The 21,315-nt window shown below is 38.5% G+C and overlaps 1 protein-coding gene across 17 annotated transcripts in view; it reads left to right on the top strand.

Moving 5' to 3' along the window:
* TENM3 (teneurin transmembrane protein 3) overlaps positions 1-21,315 on the top strand; it is a 1,309,047-nt gene that overhangs the window by 1,110,790 nt on the left and 176,942 nt on the right. For 7 of the 17 annotated variants that reach the window (XM_032684675.1, XM_032684674.1, XM_032684676.1 and 4 more), the window contains one exon: positions 20,786-20,995. The exons of 5 other annotated variants lie outside the window; for them this stretch is intronic. In XM_032684675.1, coding sequence (XP_032540566.1) covers positions 20,786-20,995 — 210 coding nt within the window. Of the gene's footprint in view, positions 1-498; positions 816-18,039; positions 18,130-18,658; positions 18,728-20,785; positions 20,996-21,315 lie in introns of those variants that run through there. 5 more of the 17 variants (XM_032684685.1, XM_032684683.1, XM_032684687.1 and 2 more) reach the window with 5 other exon arrangements.

The raw sequence follows: 21,315 nt of genomic DNA, 5'->3' as shown, positions 1-21,315 counted from the left end.
GAGTTATGGAGCGTGTTTCGCGATCTCCCTCCGGTCGGGCGGCTCATTATGTTAAACAGTGCAGTTTTTAAAGCGCCGTAGCTCTCCTTTATGTGCCTTGGCCTTCATTTGCTGAAATGCTTCAAGTTCACAGTGCTCAAGTAATTTTGGAAAAGGGATGTAATTACAAAGGTTTCTTATGCTTACCAACAGCTTTTTTGAACCAGTGTAATTATCATTACTTGTGGATACTGTAAATTGAATATCCCCTCCCTAATTACATTAAACTCAAGGGTTGGCTGCTTAAGCAGCCAAATAAGAAAAGTTCACCCGTTACTATAAATAGCAAAATTGTTCTCTTAGTTCTGCTGACCTTTAAAGCGAAGTGCTTTACACGATGTTGCCAGGTGTACATTATAAAGATAGCTTGTAATTAGACCTGTAATGAGGAATTCTGTTGGAATGGCTTTCTGAAAAACTTAATTTATTCAGTGTTTTCTAACTGCGTTACAAAATTAAGGTTTCAGGGTGCATCAGGACTTTTAGAAGGGCTGGCCACCGTTTTGTACCTCACCTGTTCTACGGATGATTTGTAACTGCCCGGTGCTAATGCCAGAGCTCAAAGGCAGCTGCTGCAGCAACTTAGCCCTGCCTTTTGAAAACAACGTGGGGTCAACAGAATGATTCATCTAGTGATCCAAGGGTTTCTGTGATTAATTAATATTTCTTCTCTCACTCGAGGAGACAGATAATGACTTAATTTGTAGTGGGCAGCAGAACAGAGAGAGGAAGGAGGTGGTTTATTGCCTGATTTGGGTTTTCTTTGGTTAACAAAGGTAATGTAGTATTGCTGAAATGTTGTCTCGTCTGATAGAATGATGCAGAGCATGAGTTAGTGAGCTGATGTGCTGCCTTGGGTTCAGTCCTGTCACGCTTCACTAATTCTGTGTGTTGTTTTATGAACACTGAAGGTATTTCTCTGAGAAGTTTGATTGGCTTCCACTTACTTGCAGTGACTGAAATTTTTAGTGTATTACTACCAGCTAATATTGACTTTGCTTTTTTCATTCCACTTTAATTAAAACTATACTGTTAATTCCCTGTAGAAGCTTTTTTTGTTAGTTGAGACAACTTATGTTCCCAGAGCTCTTCCTGCCGAGCGTCCTTCATGACCTGTCTTATAAACATGCTTGAAAAGTGTCTTCAAAAAAGAAAAACTTCAACTACAATTGAATGGTAGAAAATTACAGCTATAGGAAAAGAATAATAAAACCCCCCCTTAATTTCATACTGTAATACTATAACATTTGAATTGAAATAATTCCTAAGTGATTTTTAATTCAATGTAAGGCTGCTTTAAATGTGTTGTTAGTCCATCTGCAGCAAGTCTTAGCTAACAGGTTAAACTAATGAAATACCCTGAATAGTTTTATTTCATGTTGAAAAATACGTTCATATTTGATACATTTTTGAGTTTAAAATTAAGGAATAATTATTTATCACAGTTCTGGTTTCCAACGTATTCTCTCTTTCTGTATTTATTCTATTCATGATGGGCAAAGCTGCTGTACCGATTGGGATGGTAGTGTATTTCTCTTATACGCAAGCATGTGAATATGTGAAGTGAATAGACAGTATTTTACGCAGTAAGTAAGTATATAGAGGGTAAGTAAGTAAGTAGAGGGTACATTATATGTAGCCACTGCTGATAGACAGTGCTGATTCTGTCTAATATTTAGCAATCCAGATGAAAACCAGAACAGTCTCATGGCTCATGCAATTAGACAAAGATTACAAGTAATATCAGTCCATTAGCACAAGACAAATCTTTTCTCATAAAAGCAAGAAGTAGATGTTGTAGTAGAGATGTGTAGAGATTAGCTTGAAATCTGAAGGCCTAGACTTAATTTAGTTGTTCCCTGTTACAGAAGCTCAGTGGGTAAAAGCATTTTGTCTGTTGTTCAAGCACCAAAGAGTCTGATTCCAGCAGCACCTTGAGCAGGCTATCTGATAGGAAAGAAAATGAGGAAAAGAGAGCAGGGAGAAAAGCAAGACTTTAAAGATTTTTAGATTAAGTTTTTACTTACCGTTTTGTGGGAACTTGTACTTACCCTTAAGACTCAAAATCTTGTTGCTTCAGAATGGCACAGCAAAGTGATTTTTAGCTGGCTGAATACTGCTGGAGTAAAGGCAAATCTTCAAATTTGTCCTTTCCCAGGGATTTCAAATACTGATAAAGCTTGTGCATTTAGCTATAGCTAAGCTTTTGATGTATAGTAATGCCTTTTAATAGAGCTCATTGATTATATGTGTGTAATTCATCAACTTCTTTTTTGAATGGTTTATCAGCACGTATCTAGAAGACCCTGTCTCCTTGAATTTTGGATACAGTCTCAGAAAAAACTCTTTTGAAACTGGGATGCAGTGTTAAAACTGTTGTCTTTGTCCCTCTAATTATAGGTCACTCTTCTATTTTGAGCTGCTTTCTCTTCTGCTCCAACTTTTGTAGAAGTAAACATAAAATACTCAGTGATAAAGCATGTCCCTGGAAGCAGAGACAGTATATGAACTGGGTGACATTATGAAGTGGCATAATTGTGTTCTCTGTGTTGTTTCCTGTTCAGTTCCTAACAATACCCAATATTTGGGCTGCTTTCTTTTGGCAGCTGAGCACTGAGCTGACATTTTGATGGCACTATTTATTGTAACCTCAAGGTCTCACTCCTGAGTGATAATGTTCAGCTCAGAGCCCATCACTGTACATGTGAAGTTAAGGTTATATTTTCCCATTCCCTCTACACTTATCCACACTGAATTTAATTTGCCATTTCATTGTCTAGTCGCTCAATTTCATAAGGTCCTGTGATTCTTCACCACTTGCCCTCATCCTTACTGCCATGAATAAATTTGTATCATCTGCAAATTTGTTTGCTTCAGTGCTCAGCTACCTTTCCAGGTCAGTTACAGGTATGGGAAGAGTAGCAGATTCCAGTGCAGATCGCTGTGGTACTCCACTGGTAGGCCTCCTCTGCTATGCAGTCTTGACTGTTTACCACTAATTTCTGGTTATGTCTCTAAACCAATTCTGTTGCTGTGTGGAGACCTCTATTTTGCCAGGGGTGCTTAGTTTCTTTAAAAACCTTTGGTGAAATACTTGCTAAAAGCTTTTTTGAAATCCATGTAGGCTATGTTGACTGGATTGCTGGTTTCACATATTTGTTTGAGCTATTCAAAGAAATGGGTTAATTTTGTAAGACTTCATTTAATGAAAACTGAAATTTGATTTTTCTTAGACATGTGCCCACTTAGTCTTTTCATTATTGTAGTTTCTATTAACTAGCATATAGATGTCAGGTTTGCAGGTGTCCATTCCCCTTGAGCTTCTTGGGAACTTGTGTTAGAATTTGGCAGCACGTTAGCCACATTGGAAACCTCACGTAGCAAGGCACTGTGGAGAGGGATGATACATTCTCATTAGTTATTCAGCTATTCTACCTTTTCAGTTTTCACTCTCAGTGAATGCTGTCTGGTGCCAGCCATTTGTTACTTCATGCAGAGAAAGGACTGGGGGTTTTTCATATACTTCTGTAACACCCAGCACAACAGGGTTCCTTGTACCCAGTAACGTAATAGTAGTAATAAATTAAAATCAGATCAGTTTTTAAAAGCTGGGTTTAAAAAATCCAAGTCTTGCTTCTGCTATTATCTGCAAGTTTTAGTAACATACTATTCTGTTTTACTTTATTTGATTTTGTACATTTTTATTTCCCTTACTGGTGTTTGAGAGAATTATGCAAACTGATGAAGAACAGGCAGGATTTCACTTACAGAGAATGGGACTTTTAAAATCCTGAAAATTTATAGAGTTGTCATTTCAGTTAAATAAATCCAAGATGTCATTTGAAACCATGGTACTCTAGAAAGCAAGCAGTATTTTTAATTTGGCAATTTCCTTTTATTAAAAACACATATGGCCTCCATCAGTAATTATCAGTCTTAAATTACATTAGACAAATTTTGGCTTGTGGGCAATAAATATGTGACAGCACCATGTGCACTTTGTGAGTGAAGCTTTTGTGATGCTTCAGTTTTGGGGAATATTCCTTTGAAATTCCTCATTACACAGCTCCCATTCAAAGCTGAGCAAACTTACGAATTGTGTAAAAAAAAAGCAGATGTTTGGGGTCACAATTTATCGTTTCTTTAGACAAAGCTGTGTCAATATTTGTATTATATATTCAGATTTTAGGGATTTGGTTTTTACTCACAATAGGCTGAATTTTTGAATCCTTCAGGTTTCTAAGTTCTTTTAACTCCCTGAAGTGGGGTTCTCACTCCACAAGCCAGAAGAGTATTGCAGGTAAAATGCTTGACAGCAGGTCCTTTTGCTTCTTGAAAGCAAAGAGCAGTAAAGCTCCTCAGGTGTTTGCAGAAGTGTAGCCATGATTTTACTGCAAAGCTCTGCAGAGAAAGCTCTGTCCCACTCCGTCCATGGAGGCAGAGCAAAAGATTGTCTGTTCTTGTGTTTTTATCTTACAAAAATGGGCTTTGTGGTGCTTTATAGAGTCCCACGTGATGTGAAAATTGGCAGCTCTGATCCTCCAACTTCACTTTGCTCTGTGTTTCACATCCTGTCAGTCCTCAGTGGGAGAAATGACTGATTCTCTTTTTCTTCTGCCGTGGGCGTTCAGGGGCATGAGTTATGATTCATCGCAGACAAGCCACTCAGTCTGATACTCCATCATGCTTGTACTGGAGGAATGAGAAAAGAGTACCGATGTAACTGGGATTACAGATTGTTTCCAGTTATGCTTAAGGACTTTGCCAGTTATAGGAAGAAACAGTTTCTGCATTGATATGTTTTCCATTTTTCAATATGCAAGCAGGAAAGGTGACGATAGAGCAAAACAGGGCAAAAATCAGTGGATAATGAGGTAAAATGAATTATAAATAATATGTGGAACTAACATGATGTACTTAAATTGTTAGTCAGGTTAAGATTAAATGAAAATTTACCTATAGAATTGAGAATTGCTTATATAGAATTATGCAGAACTGCTTGGTAGTGATTTTGTTCCTGTTCTTTTGTCAGTTACTGTGGACAGACCAGGAAACCGAAGTACTCTCATAATTCTTCACCACACAAGGAAATACAGTGTAAAAGAACCACCAAGTTCAGTTCTGCTCCAACCCCACTTTTTTAATGATAAGTACCTGCATTTTAAGAATTTCAAGGTTCAGGAAAACTTCCCCACATCCCTCCCCACTGTATTCTTAATGTATAGAGAAACCTTCTGGGTTTTACCTTCAGAAAAATATTGTTGGCAAAATATCATGGTAGTGTCAGAAACAGGGCAGGGAACAAGTTGGATATCAGCACTCCAATTTGCTTGGACACTGGCAAGATCCAGTTGTCAGAATTGGTATTGAGGAAAAAAATTCTTCATGGGTCTGAATGGCAAAAAAATTTGAGGCCTTTCTTCTTAGGTTTTGCTTTCAGTAAGAATCACCTGCTAGGATTACAGAGACATATTATACCCATGTTAAATGTAGTTCATTACAGGGATTTTGAGCATTGATCTTCTGGGGACTAACATCTGTATAATAATAATTTGGAAAAGTATAGGAGAGAAACTGTTTAACAAGAGTATTTTTAAAGTTTGTTTAAAACATAAAATAGATATAGATACAGAAGAAGACACAAACTACTTTTTAAAAAAAGAACAGCAAAGTGGGAGTTTAAGTAAAGATGATAAGAGGCATTGTGTAGAAGATGGTCTGGTCTTTGGGAGCTTTCTGAGGATATGCCAGTGACAGGCATGAGCTGTACGCTTGTGCATACCTGCAGCTCATGACAACTGATTTAGTAGTAGCACTGCTTCTTTGTATGTAGCAGGTCTAACATGAGACTATGTATATGCACACATATACTTTTTCGCACCTGCCTGGTGTTTCTCTAAGATAACAATGTTGATTTTCAGATTTGGTATCAGATGTGATACTTACTGGCCAATTTCTTTCTAAGTAGTGCTCTTGGTGTTGCTGTAGGGAATAAGAGACCTCAAGCACAGATAAACTGGGTGACCATAAAATGATTTTAGTAGGTGAATTAAAATCCAGGTATTTTATGTAGACACTTTGTTTTGAGTGTTCTTTCAACTCCTTTCAGGGAGGTACAGCTCACAGGCTATGTGCTAGCTAGATTTGCAGCCCAGCGGTTAATTCAGTCAGATGTTTGCTGCCCTTCAGGGCCTGACTGAAGTCTTTTGGTGATTGGCCTCCTTTTCTCAAGGTCCCATTTCTTCAATGCACAACAGCAGGCCAGCCTAGCTCACAGCCAGCACGCTTTCTGCTCCAGAAAGGCATTTGGTGAGGAGGGTAACCAAGGCCAAGCTGTGTGAATTATTCTTCAGTCGCAGTCTGCTCCCAGCCGCCCTGTTTCCTGGCAGCAAGGGAGCAGGCAGGGACTGTGTTGGGCACAAACCCAGGGGTAATGTTCATGCATAATAGTCATTGTGTACAGGTTTAGTAAATCCAGGTTTTCTGGGAAGTTCTATGCTTTCTGCTATGGCTGTGCACTTGCAGTCCGGCTGACTGTCCCAGGATCGACCCTATCTGGCTGGGTCTTTACAGCCTCAGACGGTGCTGCTCCTGCTGTGGTGTGGAGTTGAATCTCACTTTAGTGGCTGACGTGGCTTGATGGGTTTGTTGCCAAAAGTACCATCGTTTCACTGGTGACACTGAGAATAATATCTAAACTTCACTGGTGTAGGCACTACCTCCTTAAAATGTAGACTGGGAGAACAACTAGGAGATTCCTCCTTTTTGCCTGTTTATTTTAGGTCTTAATAGACTTAAGTATTTCAGGACTCTGTAGTAAAATAAATGCCTGAGGGAGCCTGAAATGTTCACACATAACTAGGGCTGGCAGGAGAACAAGAATTCAGTGTCATGAAAAATTTAGCAGGCTTGGCATTCGTCTTGATGAGGAACTAAACACAGTTCTTCAGAGACTGTAATGAAAAAAAGAGGGAGAACAAGTTGCTCTGCTATTAGCTGTGGGCTCATTAGCTGGGGCACTCATCTGGAAGGTAGGAGACCCAGACTTAATCCTCTGGCCTGAATCAAGCAAAACATTCAAGTGTCTGTTCTCTGGTTAGCTGCTGTCTTTGCCCATTTGTCTCTCTCACATGGACCAAAAGTTGAGGTAACTATCTGAGATGCCTCTCTGGTAGCAGGTGGGAATAAAGGTAATTTTGGGTGTCTTTTCATGTTGAAGAGTCTGGAGTTGCTATTGTTGAGTGGTTGTGGGATAGTCCATAAAGAACTGCCCAACTGTATCTACTTAGGCCATTGTTTTGTAAACATGTATTGAGTTTGCTTTCATCAAAAATAAGCAATGACATTACCAGTATTACCTGTGTCTTTATGTTATTTCATGTACATGTCCCAAAATGCTGTAAATAGTTCCTAAGTATATTTTAGTATGCTAGTGGTTTTACAGTAAATGGCATAATTATTTAACTAGTGCTACATTCAACACTCCCACATGTTCTTGTCTTGATAATTTTTAGTGGAATTTTAGTAGAATAAATTAATGAATTTTTAACAGAAAAGGTGTCTGAAACCTTTTACTTATGATGTGAGGCAAAATAAAAAGAGTGTCCATTAATGTGTATGGAAATAAAAAAGCAAGCAGAGGTAAGGTGCAAGCAGAGGTAGAGGTCTCCTCGGCTGTAAAAAGGAAGGCTGAAACATTTGGAAGCCTTGTCTCTAGAAGGTCATAGATGTAGGTGGCTCTGCCTTGACTTTACATATGTTGTGCAGTTCTCAGAGATGTTGCCTGCCGTATTCGCAGCATCCCATTCTTAGCCTTTGCAGGGCATAGGAGGCATGCAAGATAAAAATACAGTATTTTGAAAGAAAAAGAGGAGAGAACATGCATTTCTGTCCGCAAACTGGGATCCTGGTAGGAGATGCCTGAAGCAAGAAGATAATTTGGTTCACTCTGTCCAGCAACTTTACATTCAGCTAGCATGAAAGCTCCTCCTTTTGTTTTGTTTTGTTTTTATGGATAACATCAATGAAGACTAATTTGAGCTGGGGGTGGGAAGGAAAGAGCTGAGTGCAGTTTAATCCAATAGATTCCATGAAAACAGACTGTAACCATAAAAACGTCAAATAAAGCAGTTGTGTTGTATATTATTGTTTATAATGAATTGTTTTCTGCTTTTTCTGCTAATCAGGCATTTTCATAAGTGTATTTTCCTTCCAAATGGATATGTTGTTATTCCCATGGAGCAGCTGTGGTAACATATTGTACTTGCATGTTAGGATTTTTTCTTTCAAATGGAATGATGTATGAGTCATTTATGCCTAAAACATAGTAAAACTTATTATACCATCGTTCATACCACATCTTCTGAAATAAATAGATCCAAAAAGACACTTACAATGGAAGTTGGATTCCTGAGAGTTTACATGGCCTGATGAATGTTATGGGCTGATGCATCACTTTTATTCAGAAGAAATTTGTGTATGGTTCTTAATATTACTGCCTGCTCACCTCAGCACGCATCATCTTAACATCAGTGTGGCAGAGGGGATTGTATTAGACTGCATTGATTAACAGCCTCCTCTATTTCACAGGATCTGACTTTGAAGTATCCTGTGATCTGTTTTCTACTTGTGGATGTAAAAATCCTGACCAAGAATGGATTTAGCAGGCTGTAACTGCTTCAGAAACAAATAATGAATGGTAACTGCATCAAAAAACATGTCATGAATGACTGTTTGGACCACTACCATACCTCAAAGATAAATAACAAATGCAAACAACACCCAAAAAGAGAAAGCATCTCAGATAACTGAACAAGAGAGCTAAGACTATTCCTTTGTCTTTATCTCTTCATGTAGAAACCATGACATTTTGAGTGTAAGAGGCTCAATTAAGTACCCTGCAGGAACAGCAACTGCATCAGAAAACTGCATGCGTGCTAGGCGTTAACATGCCAAAGGACAGAATTAATGAAATGTGGGTAAATGTAACTTCAGTTCTGTGTTTCAGTTTTTCTCAGTGCTTATGAATTACATTTTAAAAGATCTGCTCCTTTTGGAACAAGTTAAATGTTCCTACATAATCTCTTCCTTACATAGTGCTACATAATCAAGCATCATATAAAATTAGTTACTTTGTGTTGATATGAATGCAGACAAAGTCAAGCCATTAGTTGACTTTTTCAGGGGCCACTCTTATAATTGGTAGCATTACATCTTTTTATAAAAGAGGCACTGTATGAATACAAATGTAATCTTGGCCAAGAACCTGTTAAAAAGTGTCTTTTTCAGAGGGGAAAAAACCCAACTAGAGTAAGAAATTTGTTTGTGTATTTTCTTATCAGTAAGTACTTTGATAGATGTTTTGGCAATAGAGATTTATGAAGGTTGATGTGAGGGAGTGGATAATCTTGGAAAGCACCTGCTATAAAGTATATGGGGAATTTTAGTTTTACAGGGCAGGGCTTCCAGACCAATTTCTTTAAGGGCTTTCTGTGTAGTAATTGGTTTTTATCTGACAGGTTTTACAGGTAAGAAGGGGGGGACATCTTGAAAGTAGAATACTTCAACATTAATAATTTTTCAGGAACTCGGAGACTTACACAGCTTCTGCTGGCGACCCTACTGTTCAGCTGAAGAGCAGTTGTTTCAGAGTTCACAAAGCACTCAAATGAGAATTTCCTTTCATCTCTTTACAAAGAGATGGATAATAACCTCTGCCTGTCAGCAGATATGGATGGCCCAGCTGGCATTTCCCTTGTCCTTGGACAAAGGCCCAAGGATTCTGGAAGCAACTTAGTAAAGAGGGTTTGTTACTCTTGGCTCCGGTCAGGCGTAAACAAGTATTTTCTCTATTTTGGAATTTTCTTTATATGTATTTTGGTCCAATCTTTTGGGCCTTTTCTGTTTTCATTGAGATGAAAACCTCTTCGCAGTAATCGGTGTGGTTTACTTTACTTTTGTTTTTACTACTCTGAAGTGGTCAAATTGGCAAAGAAATTAAGATTATGTTACTACTGCTGGATTTTAAAGCTAACATTTAATGAAACTTTATTAGAACCCCCTTTTGTTCATTAGCTCATAACTTTGTGAAGAACACTTTTGGAGTGAAATTTTCCATGTTTAGTCTGAGGCCAAAGGGAGTTTTTTTTACCTCCATTCAGCATTTTGTGACTTACCTAAGCTAATGTGAGGGGTTTGTATATTTTTTAAAGAAATGTTAAGTCTGTATTCTTCTGAACTCAAACAAATAACTAACTCTATTTGAAATTTATGGTTTTAAATTGTATGTATAGCTAGACCACTACCCAGTCCTGCCAAATGTAAACACAGATAAAATGTAAAAATTTAAAAGCCACCAAATAGAGGGTTTATATAACTAGTAATAAAATATTCTGTTTTAGGTAGCAATAATTTCTTACAGTGGAAGAGTGAGTAAAAATACACAACTTTGTAGTGCTTCACAAAATTTTCTCACCAGTTAAAACATTATTGTTTATATATTCGGGTTTTCTGTTTAATGCTGAATTTTCAGAGACACCTAAATAAGGAGTCCAACTTTCTCTCCATTCTCAGAAGTCTACAGTTTTTATTGTTCTTGCTTTTCTAAATCACCCCTCTGTGAGACTTGGCTTTGTCAAAAATCTGGCCCTAAAATGCCACCTCTGGCCCATTTCAACACTGCTACCTTAGCAGCTTTGGTAGCGAGCTGACTTCAGTGATCATGCAGTGGGTTTTCATTTAAGCTTTTCATCTTCCTGCCTGTGGTGGTCTATTTGTTTCTAAGGTAGAAACATTTTCTCCACATGGGCAAAGCTGATAAGTTCTCTTCCAGCAGAGAAATAAATTACATACTAGATGTAATGAGACATCAATGTCCAGTAAATGTCCTGTTGCTTGCAAGAGTGGTACTGTGTGAGACAACAGTCAATAATTTTCTGGTAATTCTCTAATTCCTCCCCTCCCCAAAATTCCTTTGTTAAAGAGTTACATTTAATGTAGCAGAAAAAAGCCCTAACAAGGAACAAAACTTGAAAGTGCAGCAGGAAGAGAAGGGCGTTTGAAAATGAAGCAACAAAGAGCTAACAAAAATACCTACTCAGTTGTGTTACCTTCAGGCATATGAACCCTATGAAGTTCAAGGCTTTTTCACTGGTTAGGTGAGTTTGATGTTCTGTTGTCAGGACTTCTTTCTCCTTTCTCTTTGCTAAATGCACGGTTTTTGAGCATTGCATAGTTCTTTAGTTTTATGGGAAATTTTATTGGGAAAACACAGGGTGCAGCAGCATGATGTTTTAGTTCACATGGAAGGCTCTGGCAGTAGCACTGCTCATTCTGATGGCTGCCTTACAGCATCCTGGGCCTTGCAGAGCTGTGCTGGGAGGCACAGGGAGCTCATGGGGGCACATGCCAGGTCTGCCCGCTTTTAATCAGAAGCTGGTGAAGATGGCAACAGTCATTGCATCCTTCCTCCTCCTCCTCTTTTGCAATGCTACAGCCCTGGTCTTTTGAAATAGGTAGTGTTCCTAAAATGCACGTGCAAATGTGGATGTAAATAACCACACTAAACAAACTAATTGGTTAGAGTGTGGTGATAATAACGCCAAGGTCGCAGGTCCGTACAGGCCACTGACTTAAGAGTTGGACTCAATAATTCTTGTGGGTTCCTTCCAACTCAGAATCCTCTATGTGATTCTGTATTAAATCACATATTGAGAAATAAACTTATTTTTGTAGTTAAGTTTGATAGAACACTTTTTCTCTAGTTTGTTGATCTTTGTTCACATTATCAAAATCTCTAAATTGCTGTATTTCATTCTAAGAAAATAAGTCATATTCTGTGATCTGCAAGCATAGGCAAGTCAATGTCATTAAGAGCATCTCTGGATGCTTTGCTTCAAAGAGGTGGTTCCTTTTATAGTGGACTGCAAGGCAGTGGCCACATTGGTAGCAAAAGTAGGCAAAACTGGTATCCCTGTCATTGCTTTGACTGCTTTTCTCATAGAGGATCTCATAGAATTAAGAAAAACAAATTTAGTTAATTAGTATTTGGTTTCATTCATCTTTAGACTGGTGCTTATAGGGGTGGGAGGAATGAGGGTTGGAAATTACCTTATTCTAAAAACTGAATGATTTGTGAATCATTCTCAGAAGATTTATTTCGTCTTGAAGAAGCCTCTCTCCCACTCCCTTCCAAAAAAACCTTCAAGTTGTCTTGTGCTCTTCAAGATGCATTTCCTGTCTTATTCCAAAAAGACTTTTTCTGCCTGCCCTAATTTAGCCCAAAGCAACTTTGAAGATACAAAGTGGATCGACTGCCACAGAGTCTTGCTGGAAGAATGATAAACCAGATATGACATAGCTCAATCCATTTCACCTCTAATAATAAAAAGTCATGGATAAGAAGAACAAAGATGCATTTCTTCAAAGGTTACTTTTTTAGGTGATTACTCTTTACAAATTGCCATCTGAAAGAATATCAGTATCCAGAAAAATTACAGTCTTTTACAAAGGTCAGGATTGAGAGTGAAAACTTTGTAATCTCTTCAGCCTCATCACTGAGTGAATATAAGACACACAGAGGCTGAGTGTGGCTATCCTTCATACATCGATTACAGTATATGCCAGCAGCTGCGTTTTTGATGCTTGGTCCCATTTCTGGAAACGCAGGGAAAAAAATAATTGGAGAGGTTTTTTCTCCTGATTTTATAGTTTGTGTATGTGATGTGTTTATAGCTTGGGTTTTTTGAACATGAAAATCCGGGCAGATTTTTGAGAAGGACTGGCTTCTTTCTACAGCACTGTGTGATGCTTAGTTTGTTTTGCGTGTGAATTGATGAACAGGGAGTAGAGAGAACGACTGGCTGCACATCCTCACTACTCTGCTGCCCTTTCCCACCCCCATGTACTGGTCAGTGAGGCAGCAAGCCCAGGCAGATGTGCACAGCCATGGAGGGCTGTGACTGATGCAGAAGCCATTGGCCATAAATGATTTGCATTGCATTGATAATGCAGATGTGCAGATGTGCCTGCATGTAGAGAGACTGTGCACCTCTGTAATTTGGCCGTGTTTAGGCAGGCACCAACTTGGTGGCTGGGGTCTGTGTGTGAGTCACGCAAGTCCAGATGGGGACCCCAGGAGCTTCCCTGCCTGCACAGTTCAAGTGCTCTGTGGCCTTGGACACCTTCTAGCCGCGATGCTTCAGCTGCTGTGCGCTTGCTGCCAGGCCTTGCAAGTTGGTTGCAAGTGGTACTTGGCTTGGCCAAAACTGTGACTGTGTGACTTGTACAGCTGAGTTGGTGGCTGAGCTGGTGTCATCTTGTTCTGGCTGTGCTTATGAGACTCCCATCACAAGGCTGAGGACCCTGAATCCCAGCAGATTCTAATGGAGAGGTGACATTTTCGTGTGAGAACTTTTGCATCTCAAATGAAGATAGGAGTTCATTGAAATATTTTACAATCTGGCATTGATTTCAGCCTGCTTCTGTCGAAAACCGCACCCCCAACTCACCAAAAAAGAAGAATGTTTTTCTAAAAATGTAGAGACCTGTCACTTACAATGATTTTCTGAGGATTTTCACTCTTCTGGAAATAGCTCTCTGTTCCCCTTCCAATATTTTGCATACCCACTTTTCATTAATATTGGGGGAAATAAAGTGCAAGATTCAGTTGAGTCGAGCAGAATAGCTCCTGAAAAGTAAAACCTGGATACTAGAGGTGCTTCAGGTTTTTAGTTCAGCTTATGAACTTTCTGCCTAGATGAGTGGATCATTGCTCTGTACCTGTCTCTGAAGCTATAAGGTAATTCTTTTTGAAAATAATAATAGTAAAAAGTAGTTTAAAAAAGTAAGAAGAGCAATGCACTTTGGTTAGGATACTTTGTTAAAACTTAGATTTTGCAATTTCTTTACAGACAAAAACTCCCATTTAAAGTGAAGATGAACAGTGCCTGAACTCAGGATTGAAGAAGGAGCTGTTGTGGTCATGCAGTCTGACCCCTGAAAGAACAGGGCACTCCTTTTCATTTAGCAATCTGCTGAGCAGCAGCTGTTAACTTTCTGAAAAAAATCAAAATGCTTCAAAACACAAAGTGTTTGCTTCAGAAATGAGTGTCAGTTCTAATGCATAACCATTTTTCTCAAGAAATCTTTCTCTTTTTCAGAAGATAATTACCAGCTTTATATTACAGACTGTGGTTATTATACTACTCTTCCAAAAGGGAAAAAAAAATTACAATATTTCAGGCCAGTATTTCTCTTGTTTTCTAATGGATTACTTTGGTTTTTCAAATCAATGTCCTTTGATTACAGTCTTATAAAGTTTCAGCTTTCACAGTCTACAGAAGTAGTTACAACTTTGTGAGTTAAAATACATGTCAAGATAATGCATCCGTTTTGTTTAGAAGTACTAAATTTCCAAGGAAATCTAGGGAAACTAGATGTCATTTGTGTTTGAGGTTTGCATTTGACATACAGTCACAGTTCATCAGCACTCAGAAGAATTTGAAATTTCAAAAGTACACCTCTCAGTTCACGGGTAAAAAGGTCATTATCCATTATGTGTACAAATAAAGCAAAACAAAAACAGTTAAATAGAGAACCCACAGTAGACCGCAAACATTGGTTTTATGCATTTGAAAGATATTTTTGAAAGAATTCTTGGTACATAGTTCTTCTTGCTGCAGTGTTTTTCACTATAGATGGATTTATACACTCTTATTTATATATGTGTATATATCTGAAAGACTGTCTATGCATGTATTTCCTTGGGGAGATCTTTCTTCACAGTAGCTACAATGGTAGACTATGATATAAGTAGATAGAAAGAACTGTGTTGGTTATGAATAATTGTTCTTTGTGTGCTATGCCACAGCACTTTTTGGTAGTTCCATTTGCATGTAGAGTATTAATTAAGAGATAACTGTCACTGCAGGTTGGCTGCAGAAGGCTGCAGGATCCAGCAGAGAGATAAATGCCAGTGCCAAGTCGTACAGGTTGGAGAGCATACAGGGAGTCCATAATAAAAAATGAGTTTACAATTGAAACTCACTAATGACTAACTTAATGCATTATATGCAGAGACGAAGAGGTCCAAAATCTGGTCATTAAGGGTTGTACATACCAAGTGTGGGGTTTGGGGTTTTTTTTAATGGGGCTTTTTTGGGTCAATTTACATGTGATACATTGGAAATTGAAATTTTGGGATGTGATCAGTAAATTTGTTAGGAGGGTATAGGTGCCCTTCTTAACAAGAGTGTGTTACAGCTTTCAGCACACTGGGAAGTCCTAGAACAGATTGCAGAGAGTCATCTCAGCTTGATTCAGAAGGCCTGTAAGTGTCCTTCATGTTAGAAAGTGTTTTGGTTTCTAATTAACTGAGCCAGAAGACATGTTATTTCTGACCTCCAAAAAGCACTGATCTTATCCCAGTTAAGATCACTTAAAGTGTTTTATTAAAAAAAAAAATAGGCAGCCTGTCCTTTCCTGTTGTGAGGAGCAAAGTACAAAATGGATATATATAGCTACTGTTAGTGAGCCATTATATGTATAACATATTTTTCCACAGTATGGGGGGTATGTTTTTGGGTTTATATGACATAATAGTGCCATTTAATGTAACATGAAATCTTAATTTCCATGAACTCACCAACAAAAATCCCATTAATTTCAGTAAGGAAAAGAGCTATCTACCTTCCAATTTGTAATTTAATAGCATTTTCTTACTGACAGTCAGTAAGTACTCCTTACCACTAACTTCAAAATAAGACTCTCCTTCTGTGTCTTTGAGATGCAGACACAGGATTTTTTTCCTTCAGTCTCAGTGACACGAGCTGCCAAGACTATGAAAGGAAAAATGCACTGTTCTGCCATAGTTACACAGCCTAAACAGAACTGTCTGCTCTTGCATTGCCTTAGCAGCCATCAGAAGTTGTACGTAAGTTAACATAGGATTTATGCAGCCTGATTGAGTTTAAAATAATGGCCCTTCAAATTTTTATAGTGAAATTACTTTTTCAAGGTATGTAACTCACAGTGCATCTTATGGAAGTAAATTGATAATGGCAGGTTTTGAGAGACAGTCTAGGTATACGAACGAAAGTTCTGCATTGAAGAAATCCATGAAGCAACAAAAGCTTTACATGTTTTCAGAATCATGTTGTAGTTCAGGAGAGTTTTTGTTGCCTCATGAATTATAATCAGAAAAGAAAATTAACAAGGTTTTTACTTCTTCTTAGTGTCATATTGCCAGCAAAAACTTCAGGAGTTTAGTGGGAAGTTTTCATAAGTACATGTGTTTTAGGGCTCCTTAGAGACTTTCTGGGTCATCTGTTTCAGCCCACCCACCCTGCAACAGCAGGAGGTCATTACTACTGCTTCTCTTCCATCCTACTTTTCTCTTAAATGCCATGTTCCAAAAGTGTCCAATACTATTTTCTTTAAAATACGTCTAGTGCAGATGCAGTTCATCTATGCACCCATTGTTGTTTTTGAAGCAAAGTGCTTCTTTAGCATGTGATGACCGATAAAATACGAAAGCTGAGCAGTTTTTTGATTCATTCTTCATAACACCATGCAGCTAATAGCTTTTTCTTCTTTTTTTAAGGGAAAGGTTGTAGGAAACTTGTATATAACTGTAAGCTGTGGGTTCTGTCGAGGTGGGAGTGCCCCTGAGGCTCTGGGATTAAAGGCACAGCTCTGCCCTACTCTGTCCTCAGTCCTTGCCACATTCTGCAGCAGCCTCACTTTGCTTTCCTGCTCTCATACCCGTGGTGTTGGGCAGCAGCAATTGCCAGAGGCTCAGCCTTAGACTTAGTTAAGCCTTAATATGCTTAATATAGAAATTCCCATGCAATGCTACCAGTCCATTGATGGCGGTCTTCACCATTGTTTATTTGCTATCTTTTTATGGGTTGCACTTATCATACTTGTCCCTTTGAGCTTTTCCATATGTGACATCGGCTCTGCTTCCAGCTGTTAATTTACGCCATCTTTTAGATCAGTGCTGATCATGGCACAGAACAGTACACATTTTTTTTTAACATAAGTACCTTGCACATATGTATTTAATGTATCCATTATTAGCTCAGGTGTGGGTTTTTTATGTTCTTCTTACAACCAATTTTCTTTGGGTTTTGCTTTCTTTGGGACTCATATAATTTCCTTAGCAAATTTATTCACCTCTTTAAATATTGCTATGTTGAATCTGTTCTTGCTGGAGTTTGCCTATATTTTCTGCAAATCTTTTTTGCTTTTTCATGTGAGATAATTTTTTTGAAGTATTTAAGTACATTTGAAGTCATGTCTTTTCAATTATGAAAATGCCAACAAACTAAAGTGTGTTGATCCTCATAACTGACCTAAAACATGAGATTTAAGCACTCTTAAGTCCAAAATACTTGCCTGTGAAAAATAGCTTATTCTTGTATCAAAGTCACATAGTAAACATGTGACTTTTTTTCCTGTTTTTTAAAGACAGGTAAGAAAGTCAAAGCAGAATAACAGAAATCTTTTCTAGGTGTATACCCAAAGAAGCAGAACAGGGGGAGAAAATCAGTAGTTGTATCTTTGTGGTTTTTCTTAGAATGAAGTATTCTTTGTGTTGTGTGCCTCTATGCTGTATGGAAAATATAATTGGCTTTTTTCATGCTTAATGATTTTTATGATTTATAAATGTGTTTAAGACTTCAGTAACAGGTATTACCAAACACTTTTAGATGTCTTTCATTCCATGTAAAAAAAAATTGGAAAGGAATATGCACATCATTTACAATTCCTCTAGAAAGTGTTTTAAGTTTTTGGATTTTTTTTTTACTAAGGTACAGCATATTCTATAAATGACAGTATAGATAGCTATCTGTCTTTGCACTTGGAATCAAAAAGGAGCTTGCTGCAGAAGTCTGCCAGTGTGGATGAAGCTGTGCAGAAATACGTGTCCCAGCTGGTTGGCCTAGGCTTCTTGTGAAAAATTGGCTCATATTACAGCTAGCTCCCTTTTCTCTGCAGACCATGTAACTTTGTGACAAGAAAGCAACAAAAGGAGGGCTAAGGAGAATAGCCATCCTTTACTGGACAAAGGATGAGGAAGAAGCTGAGGTAACTCAATGCCTTCTTTTCCTCAGTCTTCAGTAGTAAGACCAGTTGTCCTCAAGGTATGCAGGCCCCTGAGCAGGAAGACAGGGACATGGAGCAGAATAAAGCCCTTGTAATCCAAGGAGAAATGGTCAGTGGCCTGCTACACCACTTAGACACAGTCACGTCTATGGGGATCAACCCAAGGGTACTGAGGGAGCTGACAGAGGAGCTCACCAAGCCACTTTCAATTGTTTACCAGCAGTCCTGGTCAATCAGTGAGATCCCAGGTGACTGGAAGTTGGCAAATGTGATGCCCGTCTACAAGAAGGGCCAGAAACAGGACCCAGGGAACTACAGGCCTGTCAGTCTGACCTCAGTGCTGAGGAGGTTGTGGAGCAAATCATCTTGAGTGCCATCATGGAACATGTACAGGACAACCAGGGGATCAGGCCCAGACAGCATGGATTTCGGAAAGGCAGGTCTTGCTTGATTGACCTGATCTCCTTCTATGACAAAGTGACCTGCTTAGTGGATGAGGAAAAACTGTCATCCACCTGGTTTAGTAAAGCCTTTGTCACCATTTTCCACGGCATTCTCCTGGAGAAACTGGCTTCCCATGGTAAGGGCAGGTGTACTCTTTGCTGGGTTAAGAACTGATTGGATGGCCAGGCCCAGAGAGTGGTGGTGAATGGAGTTACATTCAGCTGGTGGCTGGTCACTTGTGGAGTTCTCCAGGGCTCAGACTGGGGCCAGTCCTGTTTAAATTTGTTAACGATGATCTGGAGGAGGGGATCGAGTGCACCCTCAGTAAGTTTGCAGATGACGCCAAGCCGAGTGGAAGTGCTGGTCTGCTGGAAGGTGGGAAGGTTCCACAGAGGGATCTGGACAGGCTGGATCAATAGGCTAAGGCAATTTGCTTTGTTCAACAAGGCAAAGTGCTGGATCCTGCACTCGGGTCACAACTCTATGCAATGCTACAGGACTGGAGAAGAGTGGCTTGAAAGCTGCCCAGCAGAAAAGGACCTGGGTGTGCTGGTCGACAGCCAGCTGAACATGAGCTAGCAGCATGCCAGGGAGGTTTAGCTTAAATATTAGGAAAACTTTCTCCACTGAAAGGGTTATCAAGCATTGGAACAGGCTGCCCAGGGAAGTGGTTGAGTCCCTATCCCTGGAGGTGTTTAACAGACACCTAGATGTGGCACTTAAGGACATGGTTTAGTGGTGGGCTTGGCAGTGCTGGGTTAAAGATTGGATTAAATGATATTAAAGTTCTTTTCCAACTTAAATGATTCTATGATTCTAGGGCCTGACTGCCAGAATTAGATTTATTTATAAAAAGTTGCATAATTTCCTAGTGGTAATCACTTGATTTTGACAGTAGCAGAGATTTATCCCCACTGAGTGTAATAGTGGGAGCTTTGCTAATAGCCTCACGCTTCCACTCCACACTTGACATAAAATGTTTTCTGAACTGAGAAACTCAGTAAGCCAGAGCAACCAAGTGATGCTCATTCTGAGTTGCTACTCATCAGTGTAGCGTGCTGTCAGGGAAACCAATTGATTCGGATTTGTCAATGTATTTTAGAGATATTTAAGATATGACATGATAGGATAAACTGAATATGAAGGAAAAAATAATAATTAGCATGATTCTAGCAGTGTACAAGGGAGATGGAAGGAAGGTAATTCAAGCTATTGGTGCCAATATGGTTTACTGTATTAACATTGAGAAGTGCAGCACCTCTCCAGCATAACTGTACTGCTGAGTACCATAAAAATAAATCATTACATGATGAAAAAAAGCCCCCTTCCTTCTGTTTTAAGTTTAGATTCATAATTATGAATGATAACCATGCAGGTTAATCTAATTTTGGTTTTAACATAAATTATGTAATAAAGCTACTTCGTATTCTGGTACAATTTCCCATGTACAGGCAACATAAAACTTTATTCAAAAGTAGTCCAGCAGTCTTACTCTCTCAGAGTAAGATCTGTGCTTACTAAAGACTTAAAAGAATCCATATAGTCAGAGAATAAATTAGGTAACTCTTTCTCTGCTACATTCTGGATTAATTATTGTTTCATTGCAGGACTAAATGCACTGTTATGGTATCCTAAAGCTTTATTTAAATCTGTCTTCCTTCATGGTGCCCTTAAAGTACTTTCAAGGTGCAGAAATGGAATGTAGTCATTTTATATGCATGTTTTAAAACAACTTGTGCAGATGGACACAAGTTTGACAGGTGAAACATTTTAATAGCTTTTAAACAGTATATGTGTCTGAGAAACACTGCTGAAAACTAAAAATCCTGTCAGAGTAACTCGTATGGTAGAAATTTAGGGTGGTGAGTTTCCTTATGTGTGAGCTTGGAAAACTGGTCCTATTTCTTTGCTTAGCTATATTATTTTCTTTCATAAACAGATTTTAAGATGGGAGTGTCCCACTCGAAGAAGCCCTGTATGACAGACACTGTCCATTGAAATATCAAGTCATGGCATTGTGTTATGTTTTCTAAAGCGCTTAAACCAATTTATTACAGGCAATTGTCATTTTCTTTGTCCATCTCTTTTTATTATTTGAAGTAGACTATTCATCTTTTGGTAATGCAAAAAATAAACTATTTGTTTTTTGTAATATCTTGGTTCATATTTTAAATTTTTTTTTATTTTTTTATAGGTCCTCCCATGCCATCCTCCTCATCTAGTCCATCAGTTACTGAACATTTACACTCCCCTCCTCCATCACCCAATCTCCATGACAACCAGAGGTGGTTATTAAGTAATAATGCCAGCCAGCCAGTTCAGGACTCTGATACAGATGAGGACTATACTACCAGCTCATATCTAGTACAGACCGGTACTAATCCAGTGTCTGTCCCAGGTCATGGTAAGAAGAGGACACTATGTCCATAGTTTAAATACCCTTTTATTTGCCATCCTCCTAAGAAATTGTCTAATAAAAATTAAATATATCAAAATGACTTTGTATTTTAAACTGCTTTTCCTTTAAATGTCACAAATTATGTCTCTGTTTTACTGTAGGATAAGCAAGAGTAGAAAATAACTTCTAATATGTAAAAGTTCATTTAAGTAATTTTAACATGCAATACTTACATTAAACCATAGCCATTATTGATTTATTATGTAATGTAGTTTTTAGCAAGGGATTAACCTTTGGTTGTACTTTTTAACAGGTAGGCTGAAGTT

This window comes from Chiroxiphia lanceolata, chromosome 4 (assembly GCF_009829145.1).
Source record: "Chiroxiphia lanceolata isolate bChiLan1 chromosome 4, bChiLan1.pri, whole genome shotgun sequence".
Taxonomy (NCBI): domain Eukaryota; kingdom Metazoa; phylum Chordata; class Aves; order Passeriformes; family Pipridae; genus Chiroxiphia; species Chiroxiphia lanceolata.
The sequence above is the reverse complement of the archived record's forward strand: the minus strand, read 5'-3'. Positions and strand labels throughout refer to the sequence as shown.